Here is a 27654-nt window from a genome sequence, read left to right on the forward strand (position 1 = left end):
TGACTGTATTCCCCACACTGTACATTTCACCCCCTGACTCATTTATTTTGCAGCTGGAAGTTTGTACCTCTTAATCTTCCTCACCTATTTCTCTCATCCCCCAACCCCACTCCCTTCTGGCAACCACCTGTTTGTTCTCTGTATCTGTGAGTCCGTTTCTGTTTTGTTATGTTTGTTCCTTGTTTTGTTTTTTAGATTCTACATATAAGTGAAATCATACAGTATTTGTCTTTTTTTTGTCTGACTTATCTCACTTAGCATGATACCCCCTCTAGGTCTATCCATGTTGTGTCAAATGGCAAGATTTCATTCTCTTTTATGGCTGAGTAACATTCCATTGTGTATATATGCCAGATCTTTTTTATCCATTCATCTATTGATGGGCATTAAGGTTGCTTCCATATCTTGACTATTGTAAATAATACTGCTGTGAACATAGTGGTGCATATATTTTTTCTAATCAGTGTTTTAGTTTTCTTCAGCTAAATACCCAGGAGTGGAATTGCTGGATCACATGGTAGTTGTATTTTAAATTTTTTGAGGAATCTCCATACTGTTTTCCACAGCATCTGCACTCATTTACATTTCCACCAACAGTGCATGAGGATTCCCTTTTCTTCACATCCTCACCAACACTTATTATTTGTTGTCTTTTTAATAATAGCCATTCTGACAGGTGTGAGGTGATATCTCATTGTGGTTTTGAGTTGCATTCCCCTGATGATTTGTGATGTTGAGCATCTTTTCACGTACCTGTTGGCCATCTGTATGTCTTCTTCAGAAAAATGTTTATCTAGATCCTCTGCCCGTTTTTTAAAATCAGGTTGTTTGGTCTTTCGCTCTTGAGTTGTATGAGTTCTCTGTATATTTTGGATATTCGCCCCTTATCAGGTATATCGTTTGCAAATATCTTCTCTTCAATAGGCAGCCTTTTCATTTTGTTGATGGCTTCCATCATTGTGCAAAGCCTTGTAGTTTGATGTAGTCCCATTTGTTTATTTTTGCTTTTGTTTCCCTTGCCTGAGGAGACATATCCAAAAATATGTTACGAAGACCGATGTCTAGGAATGTACTGCCTATGTTTTCTTCTAGAAGTTTTATGGTTTCAGGTCTCCCATGTAAGTCTTTAATCCATTTGAGTTTATTTTTGTATATGGCATGAGAAAGTAGTCCAGTTTGATTCTTTTGCATATAGCTGTCCAGTTTTCCCAACACCATTTACTGAAGAGGTTGTCTTTCCTCCATTGTATATTCTTGCCTCTTGGTAATAGATTAATTGCCCACACAAGGGTAGGTTCATTTCTGGGCTCTCTATTCTGTTCCATTGACCTATGACTCTGTTTTTTGTCACCTGTTCTTGACCAACCTCCAAACTCTTTCTTTTTCTCCCCACCCAGTGGCAAGGAAGCTGCCACACGGAGGGTGAAATGGCAAGCATGGTTCCAGTCAGTAGGTGTTTACTGGGTACCTGCTGCGTGCTAGCCACCAGGCTCTGGGAGCCCAAAGCAAGTAAGCCATGGCCTCTGCCCTCAAGGAGCTCATGCCTGGCAGACTGCATTGCCCCCACTGTGTAGAGTGTGTTAGTGGATTCCCTGCCCCCTTTGATAAAATCAGACTAATTCAGCATGGCCTTCAAGGCCCTGCCTGCCTCATCCAACTCCCCTCTGGCCTCTCCCCATCCCCCAGCTTGGGCTCCAGCCAGGATACACAGTGGCATCTGCAGGTGGGTCACTGTCTCTGGACCATGAGAGAAGGCATGGAGGAGGGACATAAGGGACTGTGTGTCCATGAAGCTGTGGAAGGTCCTATGACCAGGGCCCTGTGTCAGTGTGCCTCAGAAAGGGAGCTCAGGGCCAGATGGAGAAGGGCATCTCCTGCCTTTGGCTTTTATGTGTAGGATACTGCGAGCCCTTTGGAACATGTGGACCCTTTAAATAAAGTCCAAAAAACTTTAATGCCCAAAATCTGCTGACTCATGGACCCCACTCGTGGACCCACTGCATAATGGCAGTACCCTTGCCCATCTCCCGCATCCATCAAGCCTCTGCCACTTATTTCTGGGGACCCACAAAGATGCCTCACATAGGCATCCACAGCCTTCTCGTGACCTGGGCCTCCTGGCAAATTCAGACCTGGGTCCCTGTACGAGGTGTCCGTATATAGCAAGAGCGGTGCGTCAGCTCACCGGGCTTCAAGGAATGTAATGTGTCCAAAGCTCAGGGATCTGGGAGGAGAGGGCGATGGGGGTCTGTGTCCCTTACGGGCCAGGTCTGAGCCCTGGGAGAGCGAAAACCAGACATAAGAAGCCGATCCATTTTGGGGGAGGAGGGGCTAGAAGAGACTCTGGATCTCATGTCAGCCCCAGCTGGGGCACCCCTTGACTAAAGTCTCTGAGGATATGATGAGCTGTGGCTTTGTAGGTGGGGGGTTGTAGCACTAGACATGGGGGTAGGGAAATTATCAGGAGGCTATGGTGAAAGTTCAGGGAGAACAGGACATGATAACCTCCACGGGGATTAGAATGGGCCCTGGTGAGAGGTATAATCAGGAATTTCTTGATCCGTGGAAGCCAGTTCTGAGGGTTCTAGTTTGAGTAATGAGGGCAGTGGAGGTGCCAATGACTGGGAAAGGAGAAGAGCAGGCTTTGCAGAAAAGATGAGTTCCATTTATCCATATCGGCATCTGAGCTCTGAAGTGGATTCTGGTAAATATCCCTACCACAGCAGCAACCCTAAAGGCTGGAGGTGGGGATTTGGGCATCATCAGCACATTTCAAAAGACTCTGAACTGGCCTCGTGCCGCTAACCCCAGCCCCATCCAGTCCCTTCTGCTCACCGCAGCCAGATTGATCCGTCCAAAAGCATCTTTTTTTTGTACCTGTTGCCTTCCCGGGCAGAAAGTGTCAATGGCCTTCAGCGTCTGGAGTGTGAAGGTCTAACCTCTCAGTCTACAGTGCCCCTCTGTCTGATCTGTCTGATCTCTGCCTTCCTGGGTCAGGACTTCTCTGGTCACAAGTGACAGGAGTCCAGCACAAACTAACTGAGGTATCAGGGGAGTTTGCCAGTTAACATGATCAGCTGGGGCTAGGGATGTGTGTGCCGCTCGGACCCTTCCATCTCCTCCTTCTCTTCTCTTTGCACAGTGACTTCATTCTCTCAGCCCAGTCGGGTCAACATAAGGTGAAGCAACCTCCGTTCTTCCAGTCTCATGACGTTTTCACAAGCAGGTAGGGTGTCCTTCACTCAGTTCCCTTAGAAAGATCCCAGGAAGAAATTTGGTGAGGCCAGCTTGGGTCAGGGACTTAGCCAGGCCAGCCAGCAATGTCCAGGGAGGTAGGTTTGAATCACATACTTAGAGAAAAGATGGAGCTCTCCTGGGGAGAGAAAACGGGTGCTTGGGGTGTTAGCGGGAGAGGCTCCGCCTGCTCTAGCCCTCTCCTCCTCAGACAGCACCTTTATCTGACCAGGCCCACCTGCTCTTAGCTCACATGCCCAAAGCACCCTTACTGTTCTCAAGTTTTATCCTCAAGGGCCAACCCTGATACCCCATCTTCTCCTTCCTACCCCCCCACCCCATATGGGGCCTTTTTGACATGGGAAAACCAAAGGATAAAGAGGTGGCGTAACTTGCCCAGGCTAAGGAGCTGTAGGGGCAGGGATGAGATCCCAGCATTCTGTCTCCAGAGCTCAGGGATGTGTTAAACTATTGCCTGTGTGGGCTTCTAGGAGAATGTGCCCTCCTGAGGGTAGGGACCCAGCCTGTCATCACCCGCCAGCAGCCTGAGGGTTGGCAAACTGCTTGGTCACCATTGTTGTTGGCCCCAAGATGGTGCCTCTGCAGTCTTTTCCTTTCCATCCACAGCTCCCAGCCTGGGGATGTGGTCTTTCTTGGTGATTTGCACAATTTAAAATTCTGTGGGAACTGGGAAGCTTTCCTTCCACACAGGGAGGGAATAAAATATTAGTTACAATGCAGATGCCATCTATTCCCTAATCCCCTCAATGGTCTCCCACGGCGGCTCTGGGGTTTTCCCACCAATGGTGGTGAGCACGCATCCCTCATCCCCCGGACTTAGGAACACAAACCTCCGGAGAGTCTGGGTCCCATTGTCGTGCCTGATTTGAAATGCAGGATCGCACATCACACAGCCGTCGCGAGAGAAGACCCTGAGCTCCATTCCTCCCTGGGCTGGGACAGCTTTTTCTTCCTCAGAGAACTGTTGAAATGTGGGTTTCCTTGTTAATCGAGGTTCCCAGCACGTCGGTGGAGCTGGCTCTGTGCCTCCAGAATGTGTTTTCCAACCATCTCCTGGGCTCCAGCTATTCCAGCCTGTCAAGACCAGACTTGCCTGCGGTGTGGGGCTCCAGAGATGTTCCTTCCAGATTAGAGTGATTTTCGGAGGCGGCCTCAGCAAGCTAGGACTGGTCCTGGCCGTGTAACCAGACCAGAGGGCCTGGGGCAGGTGGACAGCGGGCTTCTGCAGAGGATTGAGGTAGCCAGTGGGCACTTAAACAAGTACCAGGCTGCTTTCCTCCCAAATACTGACCCACCCACCATGCCTGTGCATCAGACCTTAAACACCTCAAACATAAACTGTTCATTTTATTTCACCAGGTGAATGGCATTCTGATATAGGCCTATAAAAACAGTGAACAGTTCACGCGGTCTGTGTACCACGGTATGTCATAAGCGCTTTATGGATGTCGATCCATTTCATCCCTATTAACCTGTCGTCATATGTTATTATCCCCGTTTTGCAGACCAGGAGCTCTACAGAGAGGTAAAGTCACTTGCCCAGAGCCACACAGCTGGTGAGTGGCACAGTGGCCTATGGATGGAGGGGGCAGGCTGGCCTGAGCTCTTAAACACTGTACTGTCACATCCGTTGACGTCAGGGTTGTGAAAATGCTGGCAGTAGGAAAGTAGTAGCTAGACTCAGATTTCCATGAAAAGCAACAATGATAGTAATTTATGAACTTTCTGGCTAAACTTCAATTCGGTTGGACAGTTGTGGGCCTCATCCATCCCCTCATTTGCTGTAGTTATCCGTTTACCTACCTCTCGTCTCAGACCCCAGAGCCAATGACTGGGACTGGAAGAAGTTTTAGAAGTGGAGCCATGTGAGTGGGTAACCGTGACACAGTAGTTACTAAGCCCTGCCTCCATCCCTCCCTCCCTTTCTTCTTTCCTTTCTTTCCTGCTCAAGGTATACTTATTACTTAATTTACATACATAGCACATTTTTTTACACCTCCCCCCCCGCCAAAAAAAAGGACTGCTCTCAAATCTCTGATGGGTCAGACTCAGGCAAGACTTGGAGTAGAAGATACGTGTCCAGCCTGCATCCTTCTCTTATGGTGGCTGTGGGTGGATTTGGTCCCTGGAATGAACCTGGCAAGACTTGTGGCAGAATGTTCTTGATCCAAAGCCTAGCAGCTTCCCTTCCTCCGGAGGTTGTGCCCCAGCTGCTGTGTGTGGTGGAGCTCAGGATGGCCAGGGCCCGTGCTGGTGCAATGAAACCCTATTCCATCTCTGGCCTCCCCTCGCTGCCCCCTCCTCCCCTCAAGATAAGAGACTGGAGAAACAAAGAATCAGACTTATCTTCCAGGAATGAAGTTCAAATTTAGGAGCAAATAGTTAGAGAATTTGAGCTTGAAGAAAACGTTGTGTTACTATAAGGTGGTCATTAGTAATATTTATAGCATTTGTTTGAGAGATCGATTATTTGTAATTATTTTCTTGCTTTCTCTGGCAGTTGAAGAACATAAGGTCCAAAGGTCAGTGAGTACTGCACTTCCATTCAGTGTAAACTGCTTTCTTATATGGTCACCCGTCACCAACCACGGGGTTGACAGCACATCAAAGTACCTACCTACAGCGGCAAAATCAGAGTCAGCAAGGTGGAGCTGTCATAAAATAGGCACCTGGGAAAAATAAAAGTTGCGTTAATATATGTGATTAAAACAATGAGTGAAAGTTCTAGAAGGCATCCTCTCCCAAATAACCACTCTTTAATCATGAGAGTGACCATATGTGGGTGACTTCTGAATCGCCTCTTTAGTTGTTTGGGAGACATTGCCCACATCATCTGTAAACGCAGAAGCTCCCAGCGGCCCCCTTGGCTCCTTTTAATGCAGAACCAGCCCTCACTGGCTTGAAATGAAGCCCCTCCCCCTCCACCCCCTCCCTCTTCATCTCCCTCCCTTTCCCTTCTCCTCTTCCCATTTAAAATACAAGTCTGGACAACTGTGGAACTCCCTAACTTTTCACAAATTATGCAAGAGCTTGAGGGCATATTTTCTGAAGTCTGGTCTTCTGTCCCAGATTATGTGAGAGGGTCAGTCTTATGGATCTTTTCTCTCTTCTCTAGGTACTTCCCTAGAGTGCCCCAGCTCCCGAGTCTGCAGGGGGAGAGAACAGTAACTGTGGACTTTCCTCTAAGGAGTTAGGACAGAAGTAATGAGAACTGATTTTTTTTTTTTTTTTTTTTGGTAACAAGTGCAAAACAATATTATCTCAAAACCTGAAGTAAAAGATTGTCCCATATAAAATGCTACAGAAGACCTTTGATGTTTATGAGATGCCGAGAAAGAGAGAGGGGGTGGAGGATGGGACGTGGCCTGGGTGTTGGCTATCAGGGAGCGAGGAGAGTACGGGGATAGCTTTCGGGGTCTGGGCGAACACAGTTTCAGTGGAGGGTTACACAGAGGATAGGACCTGCTGGTTGCTGCATTTTCAGAGCTCAGACCAAGAAGAAGTGGACCCAGGGCTCGGCACAAGGGATTTAGGCTAGGTGTACAGACTGTCAGGGTGGCTGAAGAGAGGCCAGGGTCACAGTATCGGTTAGGATTTAGCTCAGCTGCCAGTGACAGGAACACCCAAAATAACAGGCTTAAAAAAGCTAAAAGATCACATGGAAGACCTGGAGGCCGGCAGTCCAGGGCCGGGTGTTGGCCTCACCCTTGGGAGGGACCTGGGCTCGTTCAGGCCTTCTGCTCGCCTATTCCTCTGGTTTGGCCTCTTCCTCATTATCCAGGATGGTTTTGCAGCTCCGGCCATCACATCTCAGCTTGGAAGTCCCACCAACGTGGCAGTTTACCCTTCCTTGGCCAAAACTTAGCCACGTGGCCACATCTCCCTATAAGAGAGAAAGACTGAGAAATGTCAGCCATCCTTTAGCTGTGTGGCAACCCGCCCGGTTAAACCAGGGCTTCAAATAATTTGAGAGGAAACAGGAGAACCTCCATGACTAAGAAAAGTCATAGACATTGGGTTATTTGTTCATTCAGTGAGTACGCAGTAACCATTGTGTTCAGGCATTGCCCGAAGGCAGCAGGGGAGAAGGCAGATGGGCTTCTGGTCTCGGGAAGCTTGTTCCCTAGCAGGAGGCAAGACGGACAATACACAAATAGCAGATGCGACCTGGTTGACAATCTACATTCTGCACTCAGAATGTCTTCAGATGTACCTGTACATAATTAATGATCGAAGCCGACAGTGTCAAACATCAATGCTAATAATGCCTGCGGGCGCTGTGGGCAGCCAACATCAGTATCTCTTTGATAGGAATTCAGCTCATCTGTCAAACACTCCAGGGGGGGGGGGGTCCTGCACTGTGAGAAGAGTGGTGGGGAAGAGGTGGAGGGAGAAGTAAATAATTAGTAAGCCAGAGCCCCACCTTGAAAACAGCCCGGGAGTCATTCTGCGGCCAGTGCCCTCATGGGCTGAGGATAAGAATCCAGCTATAAAAGCCCAGGTCTTTTTCTTCTTCTTGAGTGGAGGAGGTCTGGGGGGCTCTTTCCTTGCTAAGGTGCAGGGCAGTGTGATAAGGATAGTTTTGTGATTCCTACAGGCCTTTGAGGCCCAGCTGGGGAAGTTGAGAAAACACAAGGACGCAGCCTTTTCCTGCTCATATGACCTTCAGCCACAGTCTCTGAGCCCGGTTTTGCTGGGAACCAGGCAGGTGTCCAAGTTCAGTTCACATGTTGTAAGTGGGCGTGGGTTCTAAATTAAACCCGGAACAAGTGTTACCCACCCAGAACTCCTGTCCCGGCCGCTGTGCAGTGACCTAGATTCAGTGATTCTCAAACTACTTGAGGTGAAGAGCCAGTTCTTTGTTTTGATTTAAGTTTCCTTTTCCAATCTGTCGTAAAAAATGAAATAGCAGAAAAATGAAATTAAAATCACATACAAAATACAAACTCAGACTTCTGTTAGTAGATTCAAGAGACATTACTCTGTCCAATTGCTCTAAACGTTTCTAAAGGCAAACTCGGTCCTGAACTGGAGTTTGCCGGTAGCAAAGATTTCAGAGCCATCACGACAGCCCTGGGACTGCACTTTGGGCAGCACTGTCCTGCAGGCCTGGGACCATGGGCCGGCTGGGACTCTGTCCTTCCCAGCTCTGTGTTAGGACAGCTCTGAAGGAGAATGAGGAAGCTCTCTGGGTGGCCTGGCACATCTCTCCCTGGCGCCCCCTGCCCTGCTCCCCATGTTTTCAGCTGCTACCCGAGTAGACTGATAAAAGGAACGGCTTGGCTTATTCTCCTATCATAGTCCCCGAGTGCAGGTGAAAATACATGCTCTCTCCAGCCAGAGAAATGAAAGTTCACAGCTAACTGTAATCATTATCCAGGCTCCTCTACCTGACCAGGGCTTTGGGCATATACTGGTTTGATCAGCAAAGCAGCCGACCCGCAAGGCTGGCGTCTCCAGCCGGCTGGCCTGGGCTCGCGGCCCCAGCAGGCTGGGAGATCACTGGTGACCCTGTGTTGCAGTTCTCCAAGGAGAGGCACGTCATGGACAGGACCCAGGAGAGGCTGAAGAAGGAGCTGGAAGAGGAGCTGCTGCTGAGCAGCGAGGACTTGCGCAGCCATGCCTGGTACCACGGCCGCATCCCCCGACAGGTACCCGCCCCCGCGCAGGGTCACACGCCCAAGGCTACCAGGCGCAAGCCCCGGTTCAGCCAGAGCACACTACTACAGGGTGGCCCGTGGTGACTTAACGTGGGCGCGTCTTTAAGGAGACCTTGAGAAGAGCTAAGGTCGGGAATCCAAAGTACGTTTCCCCGTGGCCGTTGAGTGGATGAAGGGAGAGCAGCTGTTCTGTGGTTCTGTAAACACGGCGCAGGCAGGAGGCAGCCGCGCAGGGTGATACCTGGGGAATATCAGGCTGGGCTGTGGTTCAGATAATTGAACTCTTGGCCGACTGCCTGCAGCCTCATACCCTGTGGAGCCTGCTTCCTTCTCAAGGCAGCGGTTTAATTTCAGGTGAAGAGGAGGTATCATCAGAGCGGGTGACCCAGAGCGACAAGGCCGCCTGTGCCCTAGTGGGGCTGGCACTTATCCACTCTCCATCCCTCCCCTCCCCGGCCCCTGGCCCGGGGGGTGGGAAAGAAGAGGAATCATACCAGCGACCACAGTCTCATGGCCAGCATGTACTTTGTGTGATAGTCCTTTGGGCCATAGCCGTGAATGATGTTTTTGTATTTAATAGTATAGAAACTGAAAAATAGAATAAGTGCAGAATTGAGGTATAGAGTTTCTCTTGGGTTTTTACTGTAACCTGATCTGACCAGTCACGCAGGACAACATGACAGGAAAGGGGTGGCTGAGGGTGAGGGAAGGGCATCGTGTTGTGGATGTTTTTTTTTAACGTAGCAGCTTTCTCAGCACCATCAAAGAAATAATCCTAATTCTAACTTTGTTTTTTTTTTCTTCTTTTAGTGTAAAATCGATTGTAGAAAATAGAGTAAAAAGAAGAAAATTAAACTCTTACCTGTAATTCTCCCTTCTGGAGATAACCACTATGAACATTTCGATATAAATCCTGCCAGACTTTTCCAAATCAAGTATGAGCTCATGCTGCATATAACTTTGCAGCCCACTTTCTTCCCTTAATGCTATTTCCTGGGAATTTTCTCCTGCTCTGAAATGTTCTCCTACACCAGTCTCCATTGTCTGTGTCCACTGCATGCTTTCTGCATTCTGTATTGGGCACTCTCCCCAACATCCTTGCAGATAACTGCTGTGTTCATGACTATGATTATTTCCTCAGGCTCAATTCCAAGAAATGGAATTTCTGTGTGAAAACATTTTTAAGGCTAAGATGCAATTTTAAGGTAACCATGGTAGCATACTATTCTAAGCTAGCTGATCAAATGTTGGCATGTCCTAGAAAACTTATCAAAGTTTATAAATCTGGTGTCTGTCACCACCATCATTCTCCTTATCGTGATCATAAAATTTGTTTCCCATTTGCCATGAGTGTAAATTTTCAGCTATACATCACTCCCGATTGTATAACTAAAGACTGTGACAATAATAACGATAGTTATAGCCAACACTTTAGTCCTTTAAACCTTTATAGCTATCCTGTAGGTGATATTATCCCCGTTTTACAGATGATGTAAACTGAGTGTAACTTGTCCATGTAACTTGTCACCCAGACGAGCCACAGTGCAAACCCAGGCAGATTAGCTACAGGAACAACCATACTACAACACAGTATAGATTCTCCTTTTATTATAAACATCAGCATCATTATAGCTAGTGATTTTTTTAGCATCTGCTATGTTCCAGGCACTGTACTAGTGCTTTGCATATAGTATGTATGCCGGTATATAATCTTCCCAATAACATTGTGAGATGAGAGACCTGGCCCTCTTTGTTCCAGGCCCTCCAGAGTAATCGGTATGCCCAGAACCACACTCAAGGGTCGATTCCACAGTGCCTGGACTCCACCTGCATGTGGACCCTCCTCCCCCATCGACCAGGCCTGGAGAGGGGTGTCTTAGGAGAGGGCTCTGAGGGTGACTTGTAGATGACAACAAACACCCTCCTCCAATTGTTGGGGGAAGGGGGAGAATCAGACCCACCAGACACAAATTTTCTTATGTATTTTCCATCACTTCATATCCTTCAGGTCTGCATAAATATCATCTTCTCGTGATACCCTCCTAACCACAGTATTTAAGAGGACAGCCCTCATCCTGATTTACTTCTTCCTTAACTTTACAACATCTGACATACCGTACCTGTTGCTTGTTTGTCCTCACTAAAACAGAAGCTGTCCACTAAAAACAGAAGCTCTGAGGCAGCAGGGACTCTCGTCGGCTTCATTCACTGCTGTAAACACAGTGCCTACAGTAGTACTTGGCACATAATAGGTGATCAGCAAATAGCTCTTAAATGAATTAGTGGGTCTTCTAAGAATTTGGCATTTGACAAAGAGCCGACTGAGGAAGAAGAGACATAATAGCATTGTCCTCTGTTGGCCCAAAGAAGTGGGGAGCAGCGCAGCTAAGCTTGCCTTGCCTACTCCTCACGCACCGTTTTGTCCCAAAGGTGTCAGAAAACCTCGTGCAGCGAGACGGTGACTTCCTGGTTCGTGATTCTCTGTCCAGCCCCGGAAACTTTGTCCTGACCTGCCAGTGGAAGAACCTTCCTCAGCACTTCAAGATCCGCCGGACGGTCCTGCGGCTCAGTGAGGCCTACAGCCGAGTGCAGTACCAGTTTGAGATGGAGAGCTTCGACTCCATCCCCGGCCTGGTGCGCTGCTATGTGGGCAACCGGCGGCCCATCTCCCAGCAGAGCGGAGCCATCATCTTCCAGCCCATCAACAGGACGGTGCCCCTGCGGTGCCTGGAGGAGCAGTACGGCACCTCCCCCGGCCAGGCCCAGGAGGGCAGCCTCGTCGAGGGAAGGCCAGACGTGGCCAAGAGGCTGAGCCTCACCATGGGCAGCCCCCAGGCCCGAGAGCAGAGCTTGCCCAGGGGCAACCTCCTCAGGTGGGTCAGGGCCTCCTGGGTCGGTGTTGGGAGTGTGGGGGACCCTCGGGCCGGGACCAGGCTTAGCTAGGCGAGCGTGCTCCCCCAGGAGCAGAAGAACCATGAACGACGTTAAGAAGAATGTCAAGTGTCATTGGAATAACTGTCACAAGGCAGTGCGTGATTAGTTCCCAATTGAGTTGGTGCCAAAAATAAATGATGCAGTTGCTGAGGAAGGGGACGGCTGACCGGGAGAGACCTCCCAGCGAAGGAGGTAAGGATTCTGGCTAGTCTGAAGGCTAGGGAAAATGTGGATAGATGCTGCAAAGGAAGGGTATTCCCAGGGAGGGAGGGGGCTCAACATGAGCAGAAGAGTAGAGTTAGAAAAGGGGCGAGTGTTGCTTGGAGTGAGGAAACTGGTGGAGCTGGAACACAGGGTGCAGCTGTGCAGGGGGCTGGCAGGGGGAGGTTTAGGGAGGTGACTGACCCCCACCAGATCGGGGAGACCTTAATGCCAGGCTAGGGGATTGGAGGAGCCTCAGAGACTCAATGTGGGGAACGGGATGTCCTAAGAATTGGACGGGACAGCGCTGTGCGAGAGGAGTGAGGAAGGGGAGGGCAGGGATAGCAGCTAGTGAGCCGCGGAGGGTCAGGCTGTGTGGGTGGGGTAGGGCGAGGGTCAGGAGACTCAGAACCAGCCTTCCCCAGGCTCTTCTGCATGAGGGGAAGGTGGAGAAGGGCAAGTCAGATACCGCGGGAGGGACCGGAGAGCGTGGACTTCGGAGGAAAAACCAGGTGTTCCATCTGAGATGCGACTGTGGGCTTGCTGAGGGCCAGTGTCCAGCAACAGTTCTGGGGTTCAGGAGGGAAGTTAGGCCTGAAGGCTTAGATGAAGACTTGGTCCAAAGGGAGAGGGTGGTTGACTAGGTCGGAACAGACAAGATTCCTAAAACAAGAGACGTCAAGAGCCCGGGGGCTGCAGTCTGACCCTCGGGGGATCTCAGGGAGAAGAGTTCAGAGAAGCGGAGGCCGCGCTGAGGCGCCCCACTGTCGACTATGAGTGGTGTGCCCTGTGTTAATACAGGACCTGTCTCTCATGGAGAGAGGAGGCCTTGTGCCTATTATCTAGCTGTCAGGACAGGAAAGCAGGCAAGAGGCAGGCATGGGAGGGTCCCGGCCCCTCAGTTACACGGGTCCCCTTCTCCGGCTCCCTGGCGTCCAAGCTTGCACAACACATTTTCTTCCACTCACTGGTTTTCTTTCTGGGCCAGGAGGAAATGTCATGAACTGTAATCTCTAGACTGCAAAAATTCAGAAGCAAAATACAGGACTCTGGGTAATACGAATGACGGCTGTGTGCTACTAGGAAGCTCTGGTAGATGTTAGTCAGCGTCTGGCGGTAGACCCTGCCGCCTGCCCTCCAACGCTGGTCCACCCCTGACCTGGTCAACCCTGGACAAGCTACTTACCTGCCTTGGGCCTCCGTGTTTTGGAAAGGTGGGGCTTTTGAGGGTTAAATGGTTTAAGATCTGCAAAGTGCTTCGAACAGTGCCGGCCCATAGAAAGTGCTAGGTGAGTGTTCATAATCCTAGCACTTATTGTTTTCTGGAGAGCAGTAGAATGCAGGACTCAGGGCAGTTGCAGGGAAGGAGGCAGGAGCTGACATTTAGAAATTCTCCTTTTCATGGTAATAAGATCGGAAGTGAGATCCCTTAAAATATTAAAAGGGGGCCTCTCCTGTTTCTTTGGTGGTGGGCGCGGGTTGGCTGCTGAACTGGTGAGCAGGCAGTCAGTGTCGTGAACAGAGCCAGGATGACCCACAGAACCCCTGCGAGGAACGGTGCTGGGGAAGAAGGCCGCCTGGTCAGCCCTCAGCAGCCTGGATTTAAAATACAGATTTTTTTTTTTTTTAAAGATAAGAAATAAAAGAAAGGCTGAGAAAGTCACTAAGTCGACAATACAAACCTAACAGAGCCACTCTTCGGATTGCCCTTTGAGAGCAGAGCTCCCTAAGCCTTGTCACCCATTGGCACAGGTTGCAGGCTCAGAGACGCCTAATGGTAGGGGTGGCGTGGGCTCAGCACGGAAGATGCCCCGAAGCCCTGCCCCTCCGCGTCAGCGGCTCCACACCTTCCCTGACGTCGGGCCTGCTGGTTGGCTACCCGCCGCCGGCATAGGCGTGCGCTCTGCCAGGTTGCATTCCGGGCCGGTGATGGGGCCCTGGTGTCCGACCGCTGGCGGTGATCACTGCTTAAATATCGCCTCGCTGAAGCTACTGCCTTTTGGAATTTGCCCTCTGCCCTGCTTTATCTCTGAGGGGTTGCTGGAATTTCTCTGTTGCTGGAAGTTTGGGGTGGTTTGTTTTGTTTTATTTCTTTGGTGCTTGCAAAGGTAGGAAAGAACTTGGCGATGTCTGTAACATAAGCTTGTCGGGGACGTTGGAGAGGGGGAGGCCGATTAAAGTTCATTACGACTTGGCTGGTGCAGTGCTTTCTGTCTTAGCAAAAGAGAAATTCTGTTCTTTGGTGCTAATTAGAGAAATTCCCAGTCTGGATCGGCAAGGGACAGAGGAATGCTAGCTGATCTTGTTGTTTCGTTCCACCTTTTCCCTGTGCGGCTGTGCTCCGTGCCTCGCAGCCGCTGCTTGGTGACCCCGCCAAGTCCCTTTTTCCAACTCGTCCCGAGGAGGCTGGCTGTGGGATCCTCCTAGATGCGTAGGACAGACTCCTCGGGCAACCCTGCAGGTTATCTGGGGGACGCTGAGATTTGCACTGAAATGGAAACTGCCCCACAGCTTCCTTCCTAACCGTGGCACTGTGAGGCCCGGTGGAGAATGCATGTTAGTTACACAAGTCTTTCCTTCTGGGTCTGTAAGTAATTTTAGGCACCGTTAAAAGTACACATTCCAGTTCATCAGATTTTCCTGAGAGTATCTTGAAACCTTTACCCTGATCTGCTCAACAGGATGGAAAGGCTCAGAGGAGGCAGCCTAGGACCTAACTGGATTGGTCCTGGGGACGCAGGGTCAGAGCCCACGGCAGAGTCACATACTAATCGCCCCATCAGTAATTTCCACCCTCCACCAGACATTCCTTTACTCTTAGGCTGTGCGGGAGCACTCTCATTCTGAGCAATCTTTTTTTTTTTTAAACTTTCCATGACGTTGCCTAAAGGTTTTACGATTTAATGACATGTTCCTGCCCCACTTGTCTTTTGCTTCAGAAATAGAGAGAAGAGTGGTAGCCAGCCAGCCTGCCTGGATCACATGCAGGACAGAAGAGCCTTGTCCCTCAAAGCCCACCAGTCGGAAAGTTACCTGCCAATTGGTAGGTCTTTGGGAAATTGGGAGGGAGAGGGTGACAGTGTTTCCCTGACTTCCTTCAGGCTGCTTCCCCTGCCCCATCTGGTCACCTAATTTGGGAATGACAGAAGACTCCATGTCTGCAGGCTGTAGGATGAGGGGTTTGTAGAACTATATCCAGATGCAAATCACTGAGCTGGACACTTTATGGGCGCTAGCTTTTAAGCCTCATAACAAGCCTTCAAGGTGGGCATGGTTATCGTCTTTGTGGCTGAGAAAACTGAGGCGCAGATATTAAGTGATCTGCCTAGATTCTTCTGTCTAGTAAGTGGTGAAGCCAGCATTTGAACCCAGGTTTCCTGATTCTAAGCCCAGTTGCTAACTGGTGGTCTTCATAACGAATGAACCTCCCCCTTAGTCTCCTCCCTGGGCAGATGGTGAGTGGGTCAGTCCTGGGGCTCCTGGTAGAGACCCCTCTTCCTCTCCATTCTCCTGCCACAACCAGAAGAGTGAGATGGTATGGAATGTGGGGAAATCAAGTAAGCAATTATCTTAATAGGTGACGGGATTGTTTTTCATTATTTTTGTAACTGACCTTCCTTGGGGAACCACAAGTTGATTTTCCTGCTGCCCCTTTGTAAACCGCTTGGATGTGGGTTATCTCAGTGTCTTTTTCTCCCTTCCCCGTGTGTCTCTGTCTCTTTCTTAAAGCTGGCTGGGATCCACCCTGGCTTTGAGAGTGAATCAGGGCCCGCCCCCCCTTTATGCTATGTGGCTAGAGACTTGTGTTTTTTAGGGCAAGGTTAGATTACTCACTGCCCTCCAAGCTCAATGTAGTTCCCTGTTCTGACTGTACTAACCTTCTGTGACCATAAAATGACATTGCTGCCCAGCTGTCGGTGGTCGCTGGGATTTAGCATTCCCCCAGAAGTGGGGTGGGGCCATCTTAGCCCTTGACATGCTCTAGACTGCTCTAGATCGGGCCTGCGGTGGTCATACTGACTTATCTTTTGTGGGTGAAAATCAAAATCCTAGGGCCTGAATTGAGGGCCAGGAGCTGTCATTCTAGCTTTGTCCGTTTCATGTTCTTCGCACAGCTGAGCTTTTTCTGACCCTCTCTTATCCTCCACAGGTGGTAAGCTGCCCCCTCAGTCCCCAGGTGTGGGCACAAGACCCTGCCCAAACTCACCGGTTTTTAGGACAGGCAGCGAGCCCACCCTGAGCCCAGCAGTGGTTCGGAGGGTCTCCTCGGACGCTAGGGCAGGGGGGGCGCTGAGGGGCTCAGACAGCCAGCTATGCCCCAAACCGCCCCCCAAGCCCTGCAAAGCGCCCATGCTCAAGGCTCCCCGGTCTCCGTCCACCTGGCTCAACTCAGAGGCCAACTACTGCGAACTGAACCCAGCCTTGGCTGCAGGCTGCGATGGGGCAGCACGGCCGCCCTTCTGTGCCCAGGACAGCTACGTGGACCTGCTGACCGCCAAGCAGAACGGCGGGCCGGCTGCCCGGAACTCTGACACCAGCTACTTGATCCTTGATGACGATGATGGGGCAAAGCCTTGGGAGCCGCTGCCGACCCAGAGGGACAAGGGGCAGGAGGACGAGGGTACATTCGTGACACCCCTCCTGGAGACTGCCTCCTCCTTCAAGCCCAACGACCTTGAGTCGAAGCTCCTTCCTCCTGAGAACAAGCCCCTGGAAACCGCGATGCTGAAGCGTGCGAAAGAACTGTTCACCAACAACGACCCCAAGGTCATCGCCCAGCACATGCTGAGCATGGACTGCAAGGTAGGTGCCCGGCGGGTGGGTTTGGTCAGACTGCCGAATGTTTGGAAGGGGGATCTATCTGGGCCTCATTTTGCCTTACCTTGTGACTGCTTTGCTCACAGGAAAACTCAGATGATAACCTGGGTGTGGGGATTTATTTAAGGGGTGGGGACTACAGGCCGGGACAACCCTTGCCCAGGCAGGAAGCTTGTACAATTCACCTGAGACAGAGGGACACAGGCTGCTACCCAGGGCCGTGCCTTCCCTCTCCCACCCCTGCTGTGTCCTTCTCCCAGCTGGCGTAGATTTTCAAGTTCTCCCACAGCCTCAACTCCATCAGAACTGGTGAAGGCAAGTCCAAAGAAGAGTAGATTGTAGATGAAAATGTAGTTTCTGGAGTAGCAGAGCCTTGGTTGTTTTTATTTTCATTGTACATGCTACATATGTACATTATATATTTGTTTTATTGTTACAAAAATGGTCTTTAGGATAAACTGTTTTTTTTTTTTTTTTTTTTGCGGTACACGGGCCTCCCACTGTTGTGGCCTCTCGCGTTGCGGAGCACAGGCTCCAGACGCGCAGGCTCAGAGGCCATGGCTCACGGGCCTAGCCGCTCCGCAGCATGTGGGATCTTCCCGGACCGGGGCACGAACTCGTGTCCCCTGCATCGGCAGGTGAACTCTCAACCACTGCGCCACCAGGGAAGCCCCAGGATAAACATTTTTAAAGTTACTTGCTCAATTTAGAAAAATTATAAAATACAATTATAAGATACAATTTTAGAAAAATTATACAATACAGATTAAGAGAAAAGAAAAAATAAAAGTCACACAAAATCCAGCTTCTTGGTGATCACTATTGTTAACATTTATTCTGCAGATGGGTACATGTAAATAATAATTACATGCATATCTATTTGTTTACCACAGAAATGGCACAGGTCTATATATACCATTCCAAACCCTTTTTGTCTTCCATCGAACAACATGTCATGACTATGTTTCCATGTGACTACATAAATCTGTGTTTACATCATCATCATTTTTGATAGGAAGCATTTCTTTTAGATATGGGTGGCTTTTGTTCATAGCTGGCCCCAAGACAACCTCATCCTTCAGAGAGAAATTTCTAGAAAGTAGGTGTTTAAGGCTGAGGTGTGCTTAGCCCATGCCTCAGTATAAGGAGACAGATCCCTTCATTTGAGCAACAGATAAGGACTTAGAGAGATTTAAAGTCCTTTTTCATTTGTAGCTCAGTGGAGTCAATTAGCTTCAAAGATCAGGGCTTATTGAGGAATTGGGTTTTCCTAAATAAATTTCCTGGGTCATGAATCATGGCAGGAAATCTAATCTCCGAGTACTCCCCCAGTGAGTTCCTCAGTTGATTGAAGCCCACGGGGGCGCAGAGGGCCTCCCAATGTTCCTTAATGAGGAACGTTAAGCAGGTGCTGGCTGCTCTGGGGTGAACAGTCTGGGGGGCTGCCAGGAAAGGGGCTGTGTTGGAAGAACAAGGGCTGTTCCCATGGTTGGCTGGGTGTCCTTGGGCAGTGCCCCAAGCGGTCAGATAATTTGCCTTAAGACCTTACCTCACTTTAATGTGAGCTAAACCTGTTTGGGCAGGAAGAGGATTTAGGTCTCCTGTTCCAGTAAGTAGCTCTCATCCTGGGCCCTGGATCTGAGAGCAGAACCACACCAATAGCCCAGGAGCCTGGCGTGAACCTGTCTGGGTTCTCCATGGAGGAAGCTCCTTGTGGGACCATGGGTCCGGGTTTACAGAACAGCCTAATTTCCAGGAGGAAATGAATCCTTCCCTGTTGTGGCCTCAGGCGGGGCTTGGTGGTAGTCTAGGAGGAGGTGAGATGCCCGACCACCCTTTGCAGGAGAGTCTGGAACCTTCCCACTGCCTTGGAAGTCTGTTCTCAACTGAAGGAATGTGCAGCCTGCCCTCCTTCTTGTTCTGTTTCTCTGTTTGCATTTTGTCCTCCTGGTGAGGGTCCCACTCCCTGTCTGCCTTCAGGCACCCCTGGAAGAGGGGCTGGACAGATCCCCCAAGCAGCGAGGCAGAGACCTGAGCAGGAGCCCCCTGACTGACCCCCGTTCCCGGCCCCCAAGGGCAGGCTGTTAAGTCCTCCTTCCTCCCTCCAGAGTCCCCTGCCATTTCCTTATTCTCTTCCTGAACCACTGACTTCAGGGCTTTGCCAACAAATCACGCACAACTAGTGTCTGTAAGAGGGAAACAAAACAAAGGCTGTTGTTACTGACTCTAAATGCAACCAGATGGGGCCACCAGAAGCCGAGAGCAGGCGCTGGGCAGCATCTGGGGCACAAGTGCTGGTTCCCACCTGTGCACAGAGCCTGGGGTGTCAGGACAGGTGGATGGCCCTGAGCTCCTGGAGGCTGCCTGCCCAGCAGTGTGAGCCCCTCCCCGGGCTGAGCCCCTCCCACCCTGCAAAGGGGCGCCGCCTTGGCCACACTCACCTGCTGGGCTCTGCAGAAGCTAGAAGGGAGGCCCAGCGGCCAAGGGCCTGGCCTCTGGGGATGAACTGCCTGAGTTTAATGCCACCTCCCCCTGCCTCTCGGTGTCTCTAAAAGGAGAACAATGCCATAGCCCAGGTGGTTGTGAATACCAAAGCCCTCATACCATGCCTGCCCCAGAGTGAAACTAAGTAAGTGTTCACTAGTGTTCTGTACTGAGCCTTGGTTGAGCACCAACCGTGGGCCAAGCCAGGCCAGGTCATGGTGGGAGAGGCAGGAGCGACAGTGACAGAAATTCAGACCACAGCCCAGGTGGGAAATGCTCTGCAGGGAAAAGCACAGGACCTGCAGGGCCTCTGAGGTAGGGTCTTAAACATAGGGGAGGGAGGGAATCAGGGTGGAGATGTCTGAGATGAGTTTTGAAGGCTGAATAGGAGTTGGCCTGATGAAGAACACAAAAGGCATCTTCCAGGTGGCAGGCAACAGACACGTGTGGAGACTCAGAGGTCAAAAGCCGTGGGGGGAGGGGTTGGTTTATGGAGGATTCACCCTGTGTGGGTGGTGAAGGGCACATGGGGTCAGCTGGGGGAGGGCCTGGGGTCTTTCCTTCTTGTTTTTAAGTCTACTTTTGGGCTCGTGCCAGGTTGCTGCCTTCAAAGAACTTTGCAGTTCAGTGAGGGAGACAGGCCCGTAAGAGCACAGTGCAAATCAGAGTCCTCTGCAGAGGACAACAGACACGGATAGTGGAGCCAGGCAATCTAATTTCTATGGAGAAGGTCCCTGGCAGCTGGGAGGAGAGCAGGGCCAGGCCCCTCTCAGGGCTCCCCTGGGTCACTGCAGCAACTCCCAAGGCAATGGGATAAGGATCCAGCAGAGTTCTGAGATCCTGCAAAGCTAGGATGGCTGAGATCAGAAGAGCAGAGGGTGGCTAGAATAACTCATCGTGGGGCATTGATGTCACCCTGCACTGCCGGGTCCAGCTCATAGTAAATCCTCTACAAGTGTTCATCCCTCCTCTGCATCTCTGAGCTGCACGGCCCCAGGCTTTTCCAGGAGACCTAATCCAGGCTCTGCACTGTGACCTCACGACAACGCCCTTGTTCCATAGCTCAGCCTTGGGGCAAGCAGGTGTCAGCATTTCCTGGTAATATGTCAGGAAAGTGACCAGGGGATTGCATGTTTACACTGAAGGAAAACAGACTGGAAAGGAAAACAGCTTCCAGAATAAAACTGAGTCAATGACAAGCCTTTGACTCTCGTTACACAGAGTGTGCATGAATTGGATGTGTTGGGTTTGGAGCCTCTGACAGGACAGGTGTCTAAACAAGCAAGCAAAATGTGTGTGATTGCAGGTGGCCGGGGTGTGCGTCAGGGCTGTCTTGTCATGGTCAAGGTGTAAATCTCTTTCCAGAGATCTGGCCAGAATTCTTCCCCCTTCCACGTGGCCAACGATTCACAACTTGACTTTTTTAAATAGCTGGGGTTTTAGGGCGATTTGATCCTTGGCAAAGTCTTTGAGAAAGGTGAACTTAGCCGTTGTGTTAGAGAAGGGGAAACTGAGGCCCAGAGAGCAGAGTATGAATCCTGCATCCTATTCTGGAGTCTGTGCTGGACAGTTCATCCCCGGGGCTGACAGTGGTGCCTCTGCTCAGTCACAGAAGTTAAGGGTCAAGGTTAATAATATCAGCTGAACTTCCAGATGTTTTTCGTGGCCTGTTATGAAGACACCTGGACTGTTCATATACCCGGGATAATTATAGTTGAGGACAACACTGGCTCAAGGAGGGGGACTGTCCCGCGCCTGCCGCGTGTCCAGGGTTGGTTTGACCCACTGTATCTGCTAGTTGCACTGTTAGTACATCAGTGCTCTGTGAGTGTCACCAGCCCCGTTTTAGAGATGGCCTAACTCAGTTGTAGTATTTGGAGGTAGCATGTAATAACCATAAGTGGTCAACTAATACCTGATTCCAATTGAGATGGGGAGAGCTGGCTGGGACAAACAAACCAGATTTCCTTTAAGGAAGACCTCTCGGGGTGGTGGAGGGGAGAAGTGGGTGTGTTTGAGGCCTCGGGTTTCAAATCGCTATACACGTTTCTAATGGTTTCCAGACGTACACTGCATTTCCTGAGCCCAGGAGAGGTGTAATTAAGGGTAATAGGAGCCAGCCCTGCCGTTAAGTGAGAACATGAACGGCAGAGCCTGCAGCAGAGCAGCATTTGGACGCAGCTCTGCTTTTCCACTGCAGGGAATCCGTTTGCTGTGTGCACACACAGCCCTGCTGTTGGCAGCAAAACATCACAGCAGGATCCAGCCTGTGTTAGACAAAAGCTTGAAGAACTGTACCATTCTCTGACCGGGCAGAAACACCAAATCTGCAGACTTTGCAGACCAATCTAGGTGCTTTCCTCCCAGGTTTTACATTCCAGTATGTGTATTAAAATCCTCCAAATATATTAAAACTGTATCCTAAGATGCCACTGCTTAAAAAGAAATGCAACAAGTCAAGTGCATCCACACTGTTCCAGTTGAGTGTATTTCTTTCCATGTGATAAATTCGTGTTTGCAGCAAGCCCACGTCCTGGTCCAGTTCATTTCAACCTGTGTTCTTGACAGGTCGCGAGGATACTTGAAGTCTCTGAAGAGATGAGGAAGAACATGGGCATGAGCTCAGGGCTGGAGCTCATCACCTTGCCTTATGGCCACCAGCTGCGCCTGGACATCATCGAAAGGTGAGCAGTGCTGCTCTGCATTTACGGCACTTTCAACTCCACAGGCTGCACAGCCACAGGTTTCAGAGCTGGGAGAGGCCAGGCACCCACCACCCCAGTTCTGCCTCGCTTGAGGGCGGGTGGCCCAGAAGCCGTAGCCAGAGAATTCCTGGAGAAGCTCAAAGAGACAGCAAAGAGGAAGTCAGGGAACAGAGAGCACGTTCCCGTCCCTGCTCCAGGAGCAGGTGGAGAAGCGGACAGACGACCCGCCTGGGAGCACAGCTCACCACGGCCCCTGCCAGCCTGGGGTGGGAGCAGTACTGCAGGCAGGCGGAGCACGGACGCCATACCACCTCCAGCCCGGCTCACTGAGCTGCGGCCCCCTTGTCTCCGGAGTTCAAGACTGCTTTAGGAATTAAGTGGGAGTTTGTGGGGGAGTCGGGAAGAACAGAGTCTGAACAATGTTTTCTCTGAAGGGAGGGCAGATGGGGGATCAGAGGTCAGGGGATGACGGAACTCAGGCCCCGGCCTCTGAAGCATCACTGCCCTCTTCTCACAAAAAGCCAGGGCCCTGGCTGTCCATTAAAACCCACTCACTTGAACATCGGATATTGAGAAATTAGAAAGATAGAAGTAGTGAGGCATGTTTTTAAGAAAAGAAGCACTAGACTAGATTCTCATATTACCATAGAAGTTGGCCTTTTCGACACAAAAGAAAAGATAGTTTTTTGTGTGTGAGACTATCTTGTTATCTTAAGTTTTCTGTTTCTCCAACCAGGTTCCCAATTGCCACAACACACATGTGGTCTTTAATGGACAGCCAGGGCCCTGGCTTTTTGTGAGAAGAGGGCAGGGGTGATTCAGGGGCCGGGGGCCCGAGTGCTGTCATCCCCTGCCCATGGCTTTCCGTGATGTTCTGGGTCACAGCGCTGTCCAGTACAGCAGCACTCTGTGATGGCAGAAATCTCATTACAGCAGCCACTAGCCACATGTTGCTACTGGGCACCTGAAATGTGGCAACTGAAGGATGCAGTGTTTTATTTTACTGTGTACTATTTTAAGTGTAAGTAGCCACATGTGGCTAGTGGACAGTGCAGTCCTAGGCTGTCAGCCCCTAGAAAGTGAACATTGTATTTTAAATAGCCTGGGAGGGTCGATAACAGCTGCTTTCAAGGTTACCTGACTATGAAGCAGATAAAATGGCTCCAATACTGCTATTGCCTTGGCTTCACAGCCACAGATGCAGCCCGTAGGAAACATCGAGAGTACCAAATGGAAGACTTCTGGGAGGCAGGAGGACAGGAAATGGCCCCTGATGCCTTTGATCAGAGGCCAGGGTGGGTGCTTATTGGCCTGTTGTTCAGTGTCTTTGGGCAATTGTAGGTCCGACTTCCGAATTTCCCTACTTTCCCTGCTCAGACTGTTCTAGATGCTAGCCCCGCTCTCCAGGCGTCCTCCTCCCTCCCCATGCCGCAGGGGCCTGGCTTCTCATTTCCACTAACTTTCCCTCCTTCCTGGTCTGGGTCCGGTGGTCATCATTTCCACAGAGACAGCTGTGCTGCCGTGCGTCCCAGTTTCTCATGTGATACATTTCAGCCTGAAAACTCCCCAGTCGCAGGGCTTATTTTATCAGTGTCATTAGGTGTGTTGGGCATGGATTCTAGGCCCAGGCTGAGGTCAGCAGGCTTGAGGCTTCTCTCTGGGCTATTTTCTGACTTCCACTCTTGTCTACATCCATTTCCTCTTTCTCCTGATTGCCGCCTGCCTGGGGTCTGGCTCCTTGGCTTGTTTCCTGTTCAGGGCTGACCTGTGGGATCTACCTGCTAGGGCTTGGAGAGCTGTTTTCTCCATTACAGTGTTTACTAAATAAAGGCCAAGGTTGTAGCAGTCCTGCAGGATCAAATGACATTATTGTGTTTGAGAATTGAATACAAACTACCCTTCATTTTAAACTTACCACTTCACCCATTCCAAGCCTAGCAAGCAGAGATATCCTTCGTATAACGTTTAGTGCCTCCCCCTGCCGACCCCGGGAGCTTCTGCTGTAGGGCCGCCTTGCTGAGCGGGTTTCCTCATGGTGGTGTATGCAGGAGGCTTGAGGCAAATGTTGGTTAAACGAATGGATATAATTACGCAAATAGCTGTTGATATAATGCCAGGTCTTAAAGAAGTAGAGAGCCTGTCTTTTATTAAGGGCCATTAAAACATAGGAAAAAACACTGAATTAAAGAATCAGTTGAAGGCAACATGGGAAGTTAGTTTACTACTAAACATCTAAAATGTTTGGCTCAACCTTAACAGTTTGCAAATGGGTCACAAAACTCTTCAATAAGTACAACAGATAATAAAAATATACTTTAAGCCTATTTTAGGATCCATTAATTAGGAAATCAGCAAAAAAGATAAAGAAAAAGGAAAGAGAGGCCAACAGGCAAAAGGGACCAAGACACAGAGGGAGAGATGCACATATAGATACAATTTTAGTAACTACTATTTGCTGGGTGCTGTGGTGCCAGGCGCTTTAATTATCTTTACACACACACAGTCTTTCTCCCAACAACCCTTGTTCCCATTTTAGAGATGAGGAAATGGGGGAGTAGAGCAGTCAGATAACAGCCTAAGGTCACACTCAGAGCAAGCACACTGCATACCCACATGTGCAAACACTCACAGACAGCAGAGCCCGTTACTGATTTAACAATCATTAGAGAAACTAGTAATGCTAAGCACTAGATGAATCACACCTCTCTTTGCTCTAGAAGAGTGAGAGAGACACCAGCACGTGTGGGCACAGAGAGAAGCATGGTCTTGGAGTAACATCCTTAACTGTGAACTTTCAGGACAAGGTGGCCCAGTTTCAAAGGCAAAGTCTTATTGTTTCGACTATCGCTTTGAATCAGGGCTTCACCTCCAGCACTGTACCAGCGCCTGGAGAAATTTACCTGAGGCTACTCTGGCCCAAGGCAGGAACTCCTGGTCCACAGGAGGAAGGAGAGGCGGGTTTACAGGCTGTGCTGCTGCCACCAGGAAGAAGACCTCTCTGCGACCCCATTCATATTGGTCCCATTGTCTGTAGACAAAAGACCATTCTGCTTCCTGTTTTGGGTCTGCGAGGTTGACCTGTGTAGTTCAGGATGAGAAAAGGGAGGATTGTTGGCAGATACAAGATTTCAATTTTATTAGGTCTGACCTTACAGGGATGTCCTGCTGGTCCACTGTTGAGTCTTTGTCCACATCTCCATTCCCTTTCTGGCCCCTTGACCGGAGCCACAGACACTCTGTTCTTAGCTCCTCATTTCTTTCTTTGTTCTGACATCCATGTCGTCTTCCTGAATCAAGCATGTTCTCTCATTTTTCTGTCCCTTGCATCCCCCAGTCCAGGGGGCTCAGTGGAGGTGGCCCAGGGCTTCCCTGAGGAAGGGATTCCCCAGTGTGCTGGGGGACCTGGCGTCTCCACAGACCTGTCATGGTGGAAGGTACAAGGAGCCACTTGCACTTTTGAGCAGCTTCACCCCAGGAGGGCCCTCTTCACATCCCCTGCTCCAGGGCTGAACAGCCCTGTGCTGGGGCATCTGTCCTTTTTGACTCTCCATAGGACACCCACTGAGGCCTCCCCGGGGCCCTGCTGCAGTCAACCTGATGGGGGCGATCTCTCTGTTGAAATCAGCAACCAAACCGGCTGAGCTGCCAGTACATCTCAGGGCGATAGCAGCAAACGGTGGAAAGCCAGTCCTTTCCCTGGCCCATTTGGTTTCATTTCCTCTTAGTCCTGTTGGCCCTGGGCCTGACTGCTGTTTTCCTCCCTCTCAGACACAACACGATGGCCATCGGCATTGCGGTGGACATTCTGGGCTGCACGGGCACTTTGGAGGACAGAGCAGCCACCCTCAATAGGATCATCCAGGTGGCAGTGGAGCTGAAGGACTCCATGGGGGACCTCTATTCTTTCTCGGCCATCATGAAGGCCTTGGAAATGCCGCAGGTAAATTCTCACTTGCTTTGTGCGGCCCTGTGGGCCTGCGTGTACTTAATGTTCTGCAAAGTGGTCTGCAAGCCCATGCTTAGCAAATCACAGATGATTTTAATTAACCTCAAAAGGTAAATCGTATCTTAGTGAAAGCTGCTTTAATTAGGGGGCAAACAAGAGCAGTGTCCCAAGTATTTTGGCTCTGTTTTTAAGAACAGCAGATAATTGCTGACAACCTACACTTTCTCTTTGATATACGATAAGAAGAGTCATCCTCAGGAACTATAGATATTCCTGAAGGACCAGTTAGGATGATCACGTCTGGCTTGGGTGTGTTGTATAAGAAAGAGACTGCTTCTGTCTGGGTCACCGGACGTGCGGGCAGTTTGGGGTAATGACTGACAAACTGGGACGTTTGGGGAACTGATCTCTAAGAATCCCTAGAGTGATTTATCTCAAAGTATGTTCCTCAGATCACCTAAAACAGACTCTGCTGTTAAAAAATTCAGATTCCTGGCCCATCTGCTATATAACCCCCTAAGCAGAGTTTCTGAAATCAGGCACTTTGAATTTATCTGCTTTGACAGACTGTTCTTAGAAGGAGGGTCAAAACTGAAAACCTGTCTTTGAAGTCAAATGGACCTCACAGAGGAAAGTGGTCCTGTTGTCTTGACGGCTAGGTGTCAGCTTTCAGACTTCCGTCGTGTTCAGCCCTAGGTACTCGGCGACTTCGAGTACGAGGCCACAGCCCCACAAGCCCAGTGTGCAACCCCTAACACCAAAACCGCAGCTCATTTAGCTTGGCTGTGTCACAGCCACAGATTGTCTCTGAAATCCTGCCAGGTGCTCACTGAACATCCACCATTGCCACTGGGGCACTGTTGCTAAGTCAGGGCATGTTAGGAACATAATTTCCTTGCACGAAAGCGAGGTCACCTTTCAAACAAGAAGCTGAAAATCCTCATGCTTTCACCAGGAAATTTTGAGAGGGGTCAATGCCAATTATCATATACCAAGAGCTTTCAAAATTCTTTAGATGCACTGGAACTGTATAGGGGTGATATTTGAAATAAGCAAGTTCAGCCATATTTTCATGATATACTGACTTCTGCTATACTAACAGGAGTTATAATTTTTCATTTGGGTGTTTTTAATTTACATCATATTTATTTCCTCTTATCCAAAACTGCCTATAATTTTGAGGGCTAACAGGCTAGCTGTATGCATAGGCCCCCCAGCCCAGAGCTTTCTCCGAGAGTAGTGAAGGGGGTGTTTTGTGGCATTAACATGGTTGCTGTCCATGACATCAAACTCAGCAATTAGGGACTTACCCCAAAGCACCTAAACATGCCTTTATAGATGGCTGCCTCCCTCCACACAGCAGCATCAGACTCCTCCTCCCTTCTGGAGTACTTCAGCAATGAGGGGGCAGAGTCCTCTAGGGTGTTCAGGGCCCTGCTTGGGGAGGGGAGTGGCAGGCCTAGGAAAAACCCGAGAGGAGTCATGTCATTTCTGTGCGCCATCATCTAAACCTGCTCCTTCTCTTCTCAGCTTCTGGGGTCAAGAGGGAGCATCCAGGAGATGGGCCTAGCCCAGAGACAAGGGCTCCTTTCAGAAAGGCGGATGCTTCAGGGAGGGGGAAGAGAAGAGAGGGCGGGGTGGTAGGAGGCCA

The 27654-nt window shown here is 50.0% G+C and overlaps 1 protein-coding gene across 6 annotated transcripts in view; it reads left to right on the plus strand.

Annotated features, from left to right (window-relative positions):
* The window catches only part of BCAR3 (BCAR3 adaptor protein, NSP family member), a 116876-nt gene that overhangs the window by 78524 nt on the left and 10698 nt on the right, over window positions 1-27654 (plus strand). For 3 of the 6 annotated variants that reach the window (XM_004263038.3, XM_033432941.2, XM_004263039.3), the window contains 6 exons: window positions 8778-8906; window positions 11346-11788; window positions 14990-15093; window positions 16201-16853; window positions 21921-22036; window positions 25826-25997. In XM_004263038.3, coding sequence (XP_004263086.1) covers window positions 8778-8906; window positions 11346-11788; window positions 14990-15093; window positions 16201-16853; window positions 21921-22036; window positions 25826-25997 — 1617 coding nt within the window. Of the gene's footprint in view, window positions 1-3142; window positions 3227-8777; window positions 8907-8990; window positions 9851-11345; window positions 11789-13718; window positions 14159-14989; window positions 15094-16200; window positions 16854-21920; window positions 22037-25825; window positions 25998-27654 lie in introns of those variants that run through there. The other 3 variants (XM_049714301.1, XM_049714309.1, XM_012533817.3) reach the window with 3 other exon arrangements.

Source organism: Orcinus orca, chromosome 1, assembly GCF_937001465.1.
Source record: "Orcinus orca chromosome 1, mOrcOrc1.1, whole genome shotgun sequence".
In the NCBI taxonomy this organism is placed as follows: domain Eukaryota; kingdom Metazoa; phylum Chordata; class Mammalia; order Artiodactyla; family Delphinidae; genus Orcinus; species Orcinus orca.